Source organism: Tupaia chinensis, unplaced genomic scaffold (genome assembly GCF_000334495.1).
Source record: "Tupaia chinensis unplaced genomic scaffold, TupChi_1.0 Scaffold000164_1, whole genome shotgun sequence".
NCBI classification, from domain to species: Eukaryota; Metazoa; Chordata; class Mammalia; order Scandentia; family Tupaiidae; genus Tupaia; species Tupaia belangeri.
The window spans coordinates 4,174,348-4,188,564 of NW_006159638.1; the positions used below are offsets into that span (position 1 = coordinate 4,174,348).

The 14,217-nt window shown below is 35.7% G+C and overlaps 2 protein-coding genes across 6 annotated transcripts in view; one reads left to right on the plus strand and one right to left on the minus strand.

Annotated features, from left to right (window-relative positions):
• The window catches only part of NEXN (nexilin F-actin binding protein), a 34,309-nt gene extending 21,531 nt beyond the window's left edge, over positions 1-12,778 (plus strand). For 4 of the 5 annotated variants that reach the window (XM_014586864.1, XM_014586866.1, XM_014586867.1 and 1 more), the window contains 5 exons: positions 1,537-1,734; positions 2,531-2,752; positions 5,681-5,866; positions 6,615-6,972; positions 11,556-12,778. In XM_014586864.1, coding sequence (XP_014442350.1) covers positions 1,537-1,734; positions 2,531-2,752; positions 5,681-5,866; positions 6,615-6,972; positions 11,556-11,590 — 999 coding nt within the window. In that variant the 3' untranslated portion in view covers positions 11,591-12,778. Of the gene's footprint in view, positions 1-1,536; positions 1,735-2,530; positions 2,753-5,680; positions 5,867-6,614; positions 6,973-7,074; positions 7,946-11,555 lie in introns of those variants that run through there. The other variant, XM_014586865.2, reaches the window with a different exon arrangement.
• FUBP1 (far upstream element binding protein 1) overlaps positions 8,321-14,217 on the minus strand; it is a 49,639-nt gene continuing 43,742 nt past the window's right edge. Inside the window, 3 exon segments of the mRNA XM_027770874.1 lie at positions 8,321-9,747; positions 10,653-10,696; positions 13,282-13,427. Coding sequence (XP_027626675.1) covers positions 9,717-9,747; positions 10,653-10,696; positions 13,282-13,427 — 221 coding nt within the window. The 3' untranslated portion in view covers positions 8,321-9,716.

The window sequence follows — 14,217 nt, forward strand, 5'->3', positions numbered from 1 at the left end:
GAGTGAGAAAGCAAGCTACCAGGTCCAGGACTTGAACTGTGATCGACCATGTGAGAGTCCAGCGCCCTTAACCACCACGCCACCTGCTGGTCCCCCACCTGGCATATTTTTCAAGCCATGAAGTACTGGACTCGAACAGTGGAGTAGGTCATGAGAGATCTGGCACCTTATCACCATGTCACCCCACTGTTCCCTCCACGAACTTTTTGAAGTCTCCTTGCATCTAAATGGTCACAGTCTTTAATCACAATTATTTAACTTTCAAATGCTCTTTCACAGGGTCATACTTCCTATACCATTTTAATGTCAAGCCACCAGAGCCAGGATTCATACTGTAGTAAGTCATGAGGGATTCAGCCCCTTTAACCACTAGGCCATGAGGCTGACCTTAAAATATTTTTACTATGGGACCAGCAGTTAGCATAATGGCTATGGGTTGCTGGACTCCCACGTAGTCAACTGCGGTTCGAGTCCCGGACCCGATGGCTTAAACTCATGCTGGAGTGTGAGTGCCCAAGATCCCGAGAGGAGAATGGAGGAGAAGGGATTGCGGCGTGGCCATCCCCCCTAGGGGGGTGATTTCTCGCTTTCTGTCTCTCTGTCTCTCTCTGTCTGTCTGGGGAGCGCACGTGCCCTATAGCAAAAACCTCTACAAAAAAAATAAATAAATAAAATAAATATTCTTACTATTAGAAAATCTTAACATCTAATTCAAATTATTCATAATATAAATATTGGGTCATCAGGAAAGTCATGATGCAGTTTGCATAGAAGAAAAGAAAAATACATCATGACTTTCCTGATGACCTAATAGTATAAATATGTATAATAGACTATAAATATGCCAAAATATTTTTTGTTTATTGGAATGAAGAAGGGATGAATACCATTCCCTCCATAATTACTGAGTGATTTCCTCCAAATAACTTAGTCCTTCATTTTTATTATGAAAATTTCGAATTAAAAAAATTTATTTATCATTCTCTCTTAATTTGTTACAGGGCATGCATGCTCACGAAAGAGAAAGAGTGAGCGAGAGAGAGAGAGAGGGAAGGAAAGTGAGAAAGCAAGCCACCAGGTTTTGGAATCAAACCACGGTTGCCCATGTGGGAGTCCAGTGCCTTAACCACCAAGCTACCTCCTGGCCCTATTTTATTTTTTTGCCATAGGCTTCTTGTGCTCACAGGAGAGAAAGAGAGACAGACAGAGAGAGGGAAAGTGAGGAATCATTCCCTGGGGGGATAGCCACCACTGCAATCCCTTCTCCTCCTGGGATTTTAGGCACGCACGCAGAGTCAGCTATGTGGGATCCAGCACCTTAATCATGATGCCACCTACTGGTCCTTCAGTCTTACATTTTTAATTAATTCTTCTCATGTTCATTGTTTTATACTTAAGAATAAAATTTAGGTCTTCTGGTTTTTAGTTAGTTCCATATGAAAGCTTTCTATTCAAGTAATCCTAGTTTGTATAAGAAATATTCCCTTTTAGTATGTGTAATTTTGGCAAGAATGATAAAATAATTATTTTAAATAGGTAGTAGATGATGACTCCTCAGGGATGTATAAAACAATTTCTCAAGAATCTCTCACACCTGGAAAACTGGAAATTAACTTTGAAGAATTATTAAGACAAAAAATGGAAGAAGAAAAACGACGAACAGAGGAGGAACGGAAACATAAACTAGAAATGGAGAAACAGGAATTTGAACAACAGAGACAAGAAATGGGAGAGGTAAGATTGTTAAAAATATCCATTTATATTCCACTAGTAAGCTAAGTATTTTACTTATATTATCTTGCAGCAACCTTGTAAATATTTTACAATAAAGGATACTCAACATAGTCTTATGAGGCACTTATTTTGAACTGGCCTTGGCATATTTATGTATACTTTCTAGTCTGCTATAACTACTCCTGTCAGCTGACTTTTTTTTTCTTTTTTTGAGAGGTTTTTGCTATAGGGCATGTGCGCTTGCTAGAAAGACAGAGAGACAGAGACACAGAAAGGGAGAAATCACCCCCAGCCGGGTTGGCCATGCAGCAATCCCTTCTCCTACATTCTCCTCTCAGGATCTTGGGCACGCACGTACATGCGCCCTGCATGAGTTTAAGCCACCGGGTCTGGGATGCGAACTGCGGTCGACTACGTGGGAGTCCAGCGACATAGCCATTGCACTAACTGCGGGTCCCCAGAGCTCATATACTCTTAACCCAATGCTCTTTCAATTGTATTCCTTCATGTTCCCTTAGTTTTTACAACTCCTAGAGAAACTAAACTTGCTATGCAGATTTTATTTTTAGCATGTTATCAGACCATGTTAGAGTTTTCAGCCATATTTCCTAACAAAAATGGTATTTTAAATGGAATATTTTCTAAAGAAATTTGAAGCAGATTTTAATAACTTTGGGCACTGTATTTAGGGAAAAGTCTAAGCTTTATTATTTTTGGTTACAAATAGAAATGGTGCACACTTTCTGGATGATTTAGTATATAAACTAATTTGATGATTAAAAAATTACTTTTGAAGGAAGAAGAAGAAAGTGAAACCTTTGAATTGAGCAGAGAATATGAAGAATTAATCAAATTAAAAAGAAGTGGCTCTATTCAAGCTAAAAATCTAAAAAGCAAATTTGAAAAAATTGGACAATTGTCTGAAAAAGAAATACAGAAAAAGATAGAAGAAGAACGAGCTAGGAGGAGAGCAATTGACCTTGAAATTAAAGAACGAGAAGCAGAAAAATTTCATGAGGTATATTACTTTTTTATTTAACATAACTATGTTACAGTAATAATAGTGAATTTAACAGAAATAACATTGGCTTTTTCTTGGCCAGAGAGTGTGTGGATGCCCTCACTGGAGAGGAAGAGGGCGAAAGAGAAAACACCCCCACTATGGGGCATGGCCACACCATAATCCCTTCTCAATTTCTCCGTTCTTTGGGATTTTTAACGTTTTTGCCATAGGCTGCGTGTGCTTGCTAGAGACAGCGAGAGGGAAAGTGAGAAATTACTCCCTAGGGGAAGATGGCCATGCAGCAGTACCTTCTCTTTCATGGATTTTGGATACAGGTGCACACACATACACCCAGTGTGTTTCGAGAGTCGCTGGGTTTGGGATTAACTGGTCAGCCTTGGGGGGAGTCCAGTGCTTTAACCACACCTCTTGCTGGTGCCCCCTTCTTTGGGGCACACATACCTGGCATGTTTTTCAAGCTGCCAGGTCCAGGATTTGAAGTGTGCAACTAGCCATGTGAGATACAGCTGCTTTAACAATCAGGCTATGGGCTGGCTCAACCTTTCTTCTAAAAATGCATTATTTATTAAATATTCAACTAACAAAAAGCATGGGGAGTTGGGAGACCCTTCAGAGAAGACTGAATAAAAAGAATGAAGAAATTATATAAATTATGGTGACTATAAGCAAATTATGATTTTATATTTATGATATTATGATGTTAGAAGAGAATGGAATAAACAGCAAAAATCTAAGTACAGATGAGATACCCATGGTGTGGTGGTTAGCACACTGGACTCCCATGTGACTGCCCACGGTTGGAACCTTGGAGTCTTGGATATGGGGCTTGAAAAATCATATTGGGCCATGTGCATGTGTGTTCAGAATTCCAGGAGAATGGATAAAGGATCGTGGTTGTTTTATTTGGGGGGGGGGTTCGCTATAGGGCACGTGTGCTTGCCAGAGAGACAGAAAGCGAGAAATCACCACCCAGGGGGGATGCCACACCACAATCCCTTCTCCTCCATTCTCCTCTTGGGATCTTGGGCACACACGCACACACACCCAGCGTGAGTTTAAGCCACCGGGTCCGGGACTTGAACTGCAGTCGACTACATGGGAGTCCAGCAACATAGCCAATACGCTAACTGCTGGTTCCCTACCTTTCCTGTTTCTGGCACATGCACAGGGCCTATGGCAAAAACCTTAAAAAAAGAAACCCAAAAAATGGAGTGATATTTTCAGATAGACATTTTTATAGCTAGATCAATTTTGAATCTGAAGATTAAAATTTTTTTTTTGTTACTGTTGAGAAATTTTTGCAATAGGGCTCATATGCTCACTGGAAACAGCAAGAAATCAACCCCCAGGGGGATGGACATGCTACAATCCTTTCTTCATTCTCCTCTTGGGATTTTGGGCATGTACACATATGCACCCAACCCGAGTTTCAAGCCGTTGCATCTGGGACTCAAACCAGTTGGTCATGTGGGAGTCCAGAGCCTTATCCACTATGTACACCTCCTGCCACCACGGCTCCTTAAAGAGTTTTGCTATAGGGCACATGCACTTGCCAGAGACACAGAAAGTTAAGAAACCACCCCCCTCCCCCAATAGATGGCCACACTGCAATTTCATCCATTCCCCAGAATTTTGTGTGTGCACACACACGTGCCTGGCATGAGTTTCAAATTGCTGGGTCCAGAACTTGAACTGCAGTCAGCTATGTGTGAGTCTTGTGTGCCTTAACCACCACTTCACCTGCTGGCACCGAAATAGGCTGGGATTCCAGTGCTATGAGAAAAAATTATAATCTATAATTGAGGGGTCAGCAGGTGGCATGGTGGTTGGATTTCCCACATGGCTGAATACAGTTCAAGTACTAGAGCAGTTGGCTTCCTCTAATTTTTTTTGGGAGGGGGGAGGTTTTTGTTATAGGGAACATGTGCTCCACAGAATGAGACAGAGACAGAAAGCAAGAAATCACCCTCCAGGGGGATGGTCACACTGTAATCCCTTCTCCATTCTCTTTTCAGGATGTTAGGCGCACACGCACCTAGCCTGAGTTTAAGCCACTCAGTCAACCATGGTAGACTACATGGGAGTCTAGTGACATAGCCATTACTCCAACTGCTGGTTCCTTCTTTCTCATTTTACCTCTCTCTGTCTCTGATGAACTTATGTGAAAAAAAAATACATAATAGTAATAATTTAATAAAAGATTGTAATTGAAAACGCCTTAAGAATATAACTTGGGGGCCTGAGGTGGTATGGTGGTTAAGGAGGCTGGACTCCCACATGGCTGACCATAGATTGTGTCCCGAACTTGCAGCAGTTTGCTTTTATCACTCTTTTTCTCTCTCTGGTCAACTTCAAAAAATTAAAATAAAATAATAAAATTTAAAAAATTAAAAAGTAACCTGGGGCTGGAAGGTGGTATGGTTAAGGCACTGGACTCATAGTTGACTACAGTTCTGAGTTCCAGATTTGGTGGCTTGCTTTCTCACTTTCCCTCTCTCTCTCGCTCTGTCCCTCTCTGGTTAAGTAAGTAAATTTAAATAAAAATAGTTATGATAAAACAAAATATTTTTTTAAAAAATAATTTTATTTAACTTTATTTACTCATTTATTTCAATTTGACTGGAGAGGGAGAGAGGAAGGAAGGGAGAGAAAGTGAGAAAGCAAACCACCAGGTCTGAGACTCAAACCACGGGTTAGACATGTAGGAATTCAGCACCCTTAGCCACCATGCCACCTGCCAGCCCAATAAAATAATTCTTAAAAAATATATATAACTTATCTAAAACTTGGGTAGAGAGAAAACCTGCCTGCAGTACAGCACAAATAGGGATACCAAACATGTTTTGTTCCCAGAGTGACACCATACAGTTCAGTGACTGTTTTTTCAAAGAAACAATTGTTATTCTTGGCCCTTTTTTGAAGGAAGAAAATGTTGATGTCAAACCTGCAAAAAAAAGTGAGGCTCCATTTACTCATAAAGTGAATATGAAAGCTAGATTTGAACAAATGGCTAAGGCAAGAGAAGAAGAAGAACAAAGAAGAATTGAAGAACAAAAGTTACTACGTATGCAGTTTGAGCAAAAGGAAATTGATGCAGCACTGCAAAAGGTACCAGGTTTACTTATATCTTGTAAAGATGCTACCATAAAGCCCAGTTCTAGGGGACCTGCAGATTTACGTAGCTGGACTCCCTCAGTAGTTCAAGGCCTAGACCCAGTGGCTTAAAATTCATATTGGGTTTGTGTACATGTGGTGCCTGAGACCCCGAAAGGAAAATGGAGAGGTGATTGCTACATGGCCATTCCCTTCAGGGGGTTATTTCTCACTTTTTCTCTCCTGTGTACATATGCCCCATAGCAAAAATCTCTTTAAAAAAAAAAAAATCTTTACAGATCAGCCCCAAGGTCTAAAAGAGCTGGACCCCATGTGGCTGACTGCATAGCTCTGGTACTGAACCTGGTAACTTTAAGAAACATGTCAGGCAAATCTGTGTGCTTGTGTGTCCCAACCCCAATAGGATAGAGTGCCCATGTGATTTTCACTGATGGGAAACTGGGTTAAGGCTGTCTTGTGGCAAGATCCTGTTAAGGGTATCTGTCCCTCCCTTGTGAAAGAAAGAAACCTGAACAGACAAAACACACACATACACCAAAAAAACCAAACCAGTTTTATAAGGAGTGATAAAAATATTTGTTCTAGTAGATTTTTAGTCACTGAAATAAATGTTCTGCATCCTTTGTAGTATGCATGTTATGTTCTTTACCTCACAATACTGTTTAAATTCTATTCCTAAAACCACTGCCCTAAATACTGCATTATAAATGCCAAACTGAACGCATTATTTTTTTTAACACAGAAGAGAGAAGAGGAGGAGGAGGAAGAAGGTAGTATCATGAATGGCTCCACTATTGAAGATGAAGAACAAACCAGAACAGGAGCTCCATGGTTCAAGAAGCCTCTAAAAAACACATCAGTTGTAGACAGTGAGCCAGTTAGATTTACTGTCAAAGTAACGGGAGAACCCAAACCAGAAATTACGTGGTGGTTTGAAGGAGAAATACTACAGGATGGAGAAGACTATCAATATATTGAAAGAGGAGAAACTTACTGTCTTTACTTACCAGAAACTTTCCCAGAAGATGGAGGCGAGTATATGTGTAAAGCAGTCAATAATAAAGGCTCTGCAGCTAGTACCTGTATTCTTACCATTGAAAGTAAGAACTAATTTCTCTTTTAACCTTTTTTTGTACTGATGAGTTTTTTTCTTAAAAAAAAAAAAAAAAAAAAGTATCACTTTTCTTCTTCTTCTCTTTTAGCTGATGACTACTAGTTCTCTCCTCCCTCCTGGAACTTTCTCTTTCTCCAATTTCTTACTACAATCATCTTATCTGTGGCGGGGCCAAAAAGGAAACCAGAAGTGCCACTATGCTGACTTTATTATTTCTTTTCATAACAGTCTTCAAAACACAAACTCATCTGAAGAATACCTTAATTTTTTGCCCCAAATTAGCCCTAGATTTACTGCCATATTATACAGTAGTAGTCAATAAAGTGTATTTAACTTGGGGTAGGGTGGGTGAGAAATCTACTCAGTTACTCTATCAGAACTACTACGAAAGCTGTGTGTTTCCCCACAGGAATTTATGGCAATGTTTATTAAAAAAAGGAGAATACATTATTGTGCATGAAATAATGCCATTTATAAGTTTTTTAAGGCAATGAATTTGGAACTTAAATTTTTTGAGTGGGCTTTTCTTCCTTGGTAGTACATCATTTTGGTGGTTGTAAAATTTCAGTCTTTCTGAAGAAGATATATTGTGGGAGACTGTCATTCCTTTCAAGGGCAACAAAAACAATTAAAGCAGAGAATTTAAGAAACAACTGCCAGAGAAAATTTGATAGAAACCACTGCCTATACAGTGTTCAGAGAGTTGAGAATATTAGACATGTATTTTTCAAATGTGTGTAACATATAATCAAATTTATAAAGCAAATCTATGTTGTGCTCTTGCCTGAACAAATGGTATTTTAATGAGAACGCTTTGTATTAATAGTTCAAGCAGAACAAAACAGTTTCAACATACTTGAAGGTTTCAAAAGACCTAAGAGGATGATTAGATTTAGGAAAAGAAAATAATAGAAATTTTGACTTAAAATCTGTCTTTAAGATGAGTTTGTAAATAAATAGCTCCCATTTTATATTTTAATTTTCTAGAAGACAATTTTATTTTACAGTGTAAACCTATAATAAAGTAACTTCTGTATTTAAAAAGGTCTTTCTGTATTTTAAAGTTATGTACAATCGGATGTTTACACTATCAATTTTAAAACCCAATTATTTTCTCACAGTAAACCTATAATGAAAAAGTTCCAAGTGGAATATTCCTTTCATTGAGTATTATACTTAAAAGAAACACAGCACTCTCTTGTAATATTCATCAGCGTACATTTTTTTATTGATGAAACCATAACGAATACAAAATTACAGCAATCATGTGCCCTTTTACATACAATGTCATTAAAGCAAACTCTAAGCCACAGTTTGTAAAGTATTCAATTTACCTCAAGTCCAAGCTGCATCTCCCTAAGACACTGTTCCCATCACAGTAGCCATTTTAAGCCAATCTTCTTTTTACACACGGGTAGTTTCTGTAGAGAACACTTTTCTCAGGACGAAAATGCACCGAGCATGCATAAGAAAAAATATATATATATGCGCAAGTACATTTAAGAGTTTCTATTGGGGTATCACTGAAGAAAACAACCCTGGAATTTGTTTCTTAAAAGCACCAATTAAAAAAAAATCCTCAAGTTTTAAATTGTGGCAAGGAAAATCAAATGACTAAACAAAAAAATAAGTTTATTTTTAGAATTAAAATGATCTTTAACCAAATACTGTTAAATGTATTTAAAATGAGGCAGGTTTTGCAGAAAATAAAAATAGTCTCACTGATTAACAAATTCTACATCATTACTGAAGACAGCAGATAACTTTCTAGGTAGAATTGGTTCTACTGGCAGAGTATTCAAACAAATCAAATGCTATTACTTCTGATTATTTCCTATTTCGTTCTGATGGTACTATGCCACTTCTAGCCAAAACAATCCTTATGAATTAACTAAGATATTTAAGAATATATTTTACAATGTTTATAAACAACTAGTATACCAAATCACTAGTTTTAGTATTAAAATGATTTCTATTAATTAAAAAATAAAACTATATTTATTTCTAATGGAAACACTGACCCACAGAATTCTAGGTATGACCACATTAAGAAGATAGAAAAAAAAAAAGTATCATCAAATTTTCATTTAAGTGCTAAATAAATCAGTTCAATTCCAATCTACACTAAACATTTCTAATACTAACATCCACTGCATTTAAATCATCTGGCTCACCTTTTCTGCTTTCCTTTTTTTCCCCAAGGTTAAGATTAGCATAATTTAAAAAATGCTTACTATCAGTGAAGGCTTATGATAATGAATAAAAAAAATTCTCACGATAGAAACAATGCCCCAGTATCTATTGGCATTAATCTAGATTTTCTTTTATGAAAATGCAGTCTACAACTAGCCAAAACTTGACAGGCTCTTAAGGTTCAAAGAGCCCCCTTTATATTATCAATCTTAACATACCTATCATTGACTATTAAAAAACACATACACATAAATGTGGTGTAGTAGCTATGTAACTTAAGAAAGAAATTTAACAAACGTTCATGGAACATTTAAAATCAAGTGAATAGCACTTTAAAATCAAAAGTGATCAAAAGCAGGTACATTACACCCTATACCATATTATGTAGGGAATACATTTCATATTTCTCAATTATGATTTGCCAATTTTACCTTCTACATTGAGCCCTTCTATGGTCCATGCTCATCGGCTCACCAATGGCATACACTCAAAGGATTCCTCTTTATGGGTAACTATCTCAGGACCTGATTTTATGAGCTATGATTTGGTGCTTGCAGCATCTTCAGCACTGTGTGTGAAAATGAAGGCAGTATTTTTGAATATTTTTCTTTGTTGTAGAGATAAGCAGGAGTTTTAAAAAGGATCAGCACATTTTTGAAATTGAATAAACAAAACTGGTAAGATGCTGCTTTAATACATTCATCTTAACTCAAAATATGTATCAGTTAAAATCTATAAAACACAAACATTTTAAACTGGCAAAAATTAAATGCGGCAGTTATTAAAATATTATAAAACAGAAAAAAATTGATTGCTACACAGATTATGAAAGGTTATTTGCTATACAGTTAACATTTCACTGATGTACATGCCTTTTAGGAAAACATACTGCCAGTATTCCTTATCATTTTTTTTTGCCTTTTCAGCATATATAAATTATGAAAATGAAATTATCTATGAAAAAAATCATAATAAACTCTGACCCATAATGTCCTTACTGGATTACTACAGTTAAAGAAAACAGTAATAATAATAAAGAACCCATAGCTTTGGAGGGCAAAGAAAATGTACTGTCAATCATAGAAACAGATTGTGAAGGCTGTTGAAGTTTCTGTCCAAGAGATTTCCTAAATCTTACAAAGTATGTAAATGTCCTTTCTTAAACATTTCTAGTATTTTTTGGGAAAAATACAAAAAGATTTGGATGTAGTTCAATTACAGTAGTAATCTACTTATCACTTTCTTGTTTCAATAAAGAAAAAAATTAAAGGAAAAAAAAAAACATTACCCAGAAATGTAAACAGTTGCTTGAACAACTTACAGACTTTCCATTAAAATGGTAGCATAGAAAACAAAATACATTTGGGGGAAGCAGTAGCAGATTGCCTTTGAATACACAACCACAAAAACCTCACAGGGACAACAATAATGTACTGAAATATTTATTTATATATGTCCTTAGGTTGTGCTTACCTGTTGCTTTTTGCAGAACCTAAGGTGGAAGGTCTGGGAAGGCACTGTGAAGTATAAATAATTGCACTGTTTGCAATTAATAAAGATTTTAAACTTTAAATGAATCAAAATCAACAGCCTCCAATTTGTGAGTTATGATACTGATCCAACTGAACTATTTCTTCAGTTTAATTAATAAATGCACTACTTTCCTAAAAGATCATCTATATAACAGTATCATGCAAAATACTGAAATTGCTCACGTCAATTCCCTATCTTAAGGATAACAGATCCCTAACTTCAATTATAAACTTCAGACTACAACTATATATCCAGATCTAAATAGGGCTAAGGGAAGTCACTCTAGGTTATATAAACAATCAAAAACATTTGAAAATATCTACAATGAACTATACTGCTACTTTCTACCCTGTAGGTAATCTCAACATTTATGTCCTTGTACATCTTCCTTTAAGCATATTCAAAGCAAATGGTGCTCTCTACCAAAGACAGAATATATATTTATGAAATGGTGTTAAAACTGCTACATTGCTCATCATTTGCAAACTAGAAACCACTTCTGATACATTTCAAGTCTTTTGTATTAATATATAAGATATGCATATTTTACGCTGAAAAACAATATTTTAAGGAGCACCAGTAATACTATTCAACTTTTTTTGATCAGTTTTCTTTAGCTATAGCTAAAGCATATCAAAGTACTTACCCATTAAGCTCACTTCAAAAAAAATACAAAACTATGTATTATTCTATGTTAAATTAAGAAGCAGTTATGGTTTTCCAAGATATCAGCACTGTATTCCAACATAATATTCACACAAAGTATGGCATTTGCATTATGTGGAACATTGACAAAAAGATACTGTTGCAGTTCATCAATTTGTCATTCTGATGTACTTACAGTGCAATGCTCCTTGAAGGAACACAATCAAGGATGATACACAGCACAGTCCTCCTCACCCCTACAGAGCTAGTTCTATACTGGCTGGATCAAACCTGCACTTCAACAGACAATGGCAAGACAGACTGTATTTGCATGTAGTCTAATATATTAATATGCAAAGAGCCAACAAATATGCAAAGAGTAAAACAATGGATTTCAACAAAATATCAGAACTTCAGCATGAGTGTTAAAGAGTAATAAAATGATTTCAAATACATAAAAAATTAAGTTGATTCAATGACTGGACTTGTGCATTTACAAAACAAAGCTTATCTATACTGCAAAAAGAAAAAAAAGAAGCTTGAACTTTTCCATACCCAAATTATGTTTCAATGGCAGATGCAATGTTGCTATACTTTTTGCATACTATTCACTTTCTACCTTTAATTTGAAAAGAAACACACTAATATTATATACATTAAGAGTTGCTTTACACGAAAAAACAAAAACAAAAACAAAACAAAAACCCTGTTCTTATTAGACTACTCATATTCACTGTCTGAAAACTGTTTAAAAATTAGTTATGCTGAAACAGTCTTGGAAATCAAGTAATTATCAAATTAAGAACAGAAAGGTTAACTGTTATAGCAGCAGTAGAGGTCTGAAACAGTGGTCATGTATAAAAGGAAATTTCACTGTTAATGCAATGGAAGGATGCCAAAGATCATTGTACACACATGCAGTTTTTAATCAAACACAAGGAAAAAAAAAACAAAGATATCAGGATTACTTGTGCTACAATAGCCAAATATAATAAATGGAAAAAGATCCTCCAATCTATCACTATACTGCAACGGGAAAAAAACATGCCAGTGTTTAAAAACTCACTATTTCATGGGGAAAACTTATATATATTTGTGTATATGTACTTAATTTATCATTGCTAAGAAATTACGAATCCTTTAAATACCCACATATCCAACTTACCGACACAGGAGGTTTCATATCATTTATTGTAAAGCACAAAACAGGCATTTTAAAAGTGAAAGTATACATTGAAAAAGTACATTTATATCACAAAGCATTGACCACATAATAGTTGCAAATACATTGCTGGAATGTGTACATCTACACTAAATACTAAAAACAAACCAATTTTCATTTCTACACAGAAATATTAACCTCCTATCAGTAGTGATAGATATTTTGTACATTTTCAAAAAAAAAAAAAAAAACACTATTTTAAACCAAAACCAAAATTAAGATCTTCATCAAGTCGTCTGCATCCATATATTTAACAAAGGTTTTTTTCCCCCACACAATGAAGCAAATACTGTATTGTCCACTTCTTATTATTGGCCCTGTGCAGAAGAGATACATAAGAAATACACAAAAAGTTAAAGAAAATCCTTTAAATGGAGCTAATTCAGGAGTGAATCCTTTAAGAAAGAAAAACTGGTTAATATAAATGGTGGTGGCTTCTTGCATGATTTGCAAATCCCTGGGGGAAGAAAATTTATTTTTAAAATCAAAGGCATTGTAGAAATATTCAGCACTCAGATGCCAGAAAGCATTATTTAAAAACAAGTAAAAAAACCCCCTAAGTAATATACCGCATTATTCATTTAGTTATACTTTGCCAGATAAAAAATAAAAAAGGCAAATTGACTCCCAAACAGACAAACAGTAAACATGCAGAAAACATGATTGGAGTAGAAATCCAACACATTAGCAAATTTATTATACCTGAGGTGCTGGGGGATGTTGTGGCATTCCTTGGGGACTTGTCTGGGCATAGTAGGCAGCTTGCTGTCTGTAGTACTCAGCCCAGGCTGCACTATAATCTGGTTGTCCACCTGGTGGAGCCCCAGTAGGAGCAGGAACAGCTTGACCTTTGGAAAAACAGAACAACTTTGTTGCTGTAACAATAGCTAAAAGCCTAAAAGAATCTCATTTCTAATAAAAACAATACCTTGCTTCTTGTAATATTCCTCCCAAGCCTTTGAATAATCTTGTGTCTGCCCTTGTTGACCTAAAAAAAACCCCCTATATTTTAATACAAAATTATATCCACTGTAAGTTACAGGTTATAAAGAACAAAAGCACAGAGGGTCAGAGTTGCTCCTATTTTATTTAAAGTATTCATAAAGAAAAAAAAAAAAAAAACTACTGTGATTTAAAAAAAATGCTCTTTATTTTTACCATATATTAATCATAAATTTTAGATCTAGAGCATTGTTCTTAATTAAAAACAAAACCAAGTCAAAAATCACACAGCTTTAACTAAGAAAAGTAAAGATTAAAGCATAATCTTGATTTGCTTACAGAATAAACTATTAATGCTCTGAGTTTGGAGTGGTTCAAATAGTCTATAAACTTCCATATGGTTCCTTAGCAATGATGATAATTATGCAAAAATTGAAGGCTGAGGGAGAACCCACTATCCTTTTGGCTTTTTTATCAATTTTAATTGATCTGTTATGCTATAGGTTTTAAATAAAATGCAAGTTGTCAGTGAAGAACTACAAAAAAATTTGAGAGACATTTCTTAAAAAAACACAAAGGATGTGATTTAAAGACTTTGTTATTTTAAGACCTGGCCAAGACTTTTTCTTGAGTACAAAGCCAGTCTTCAAAGTACCTTACTGATTGTTTAAGACAGGGTCTCACCATGTTATGATC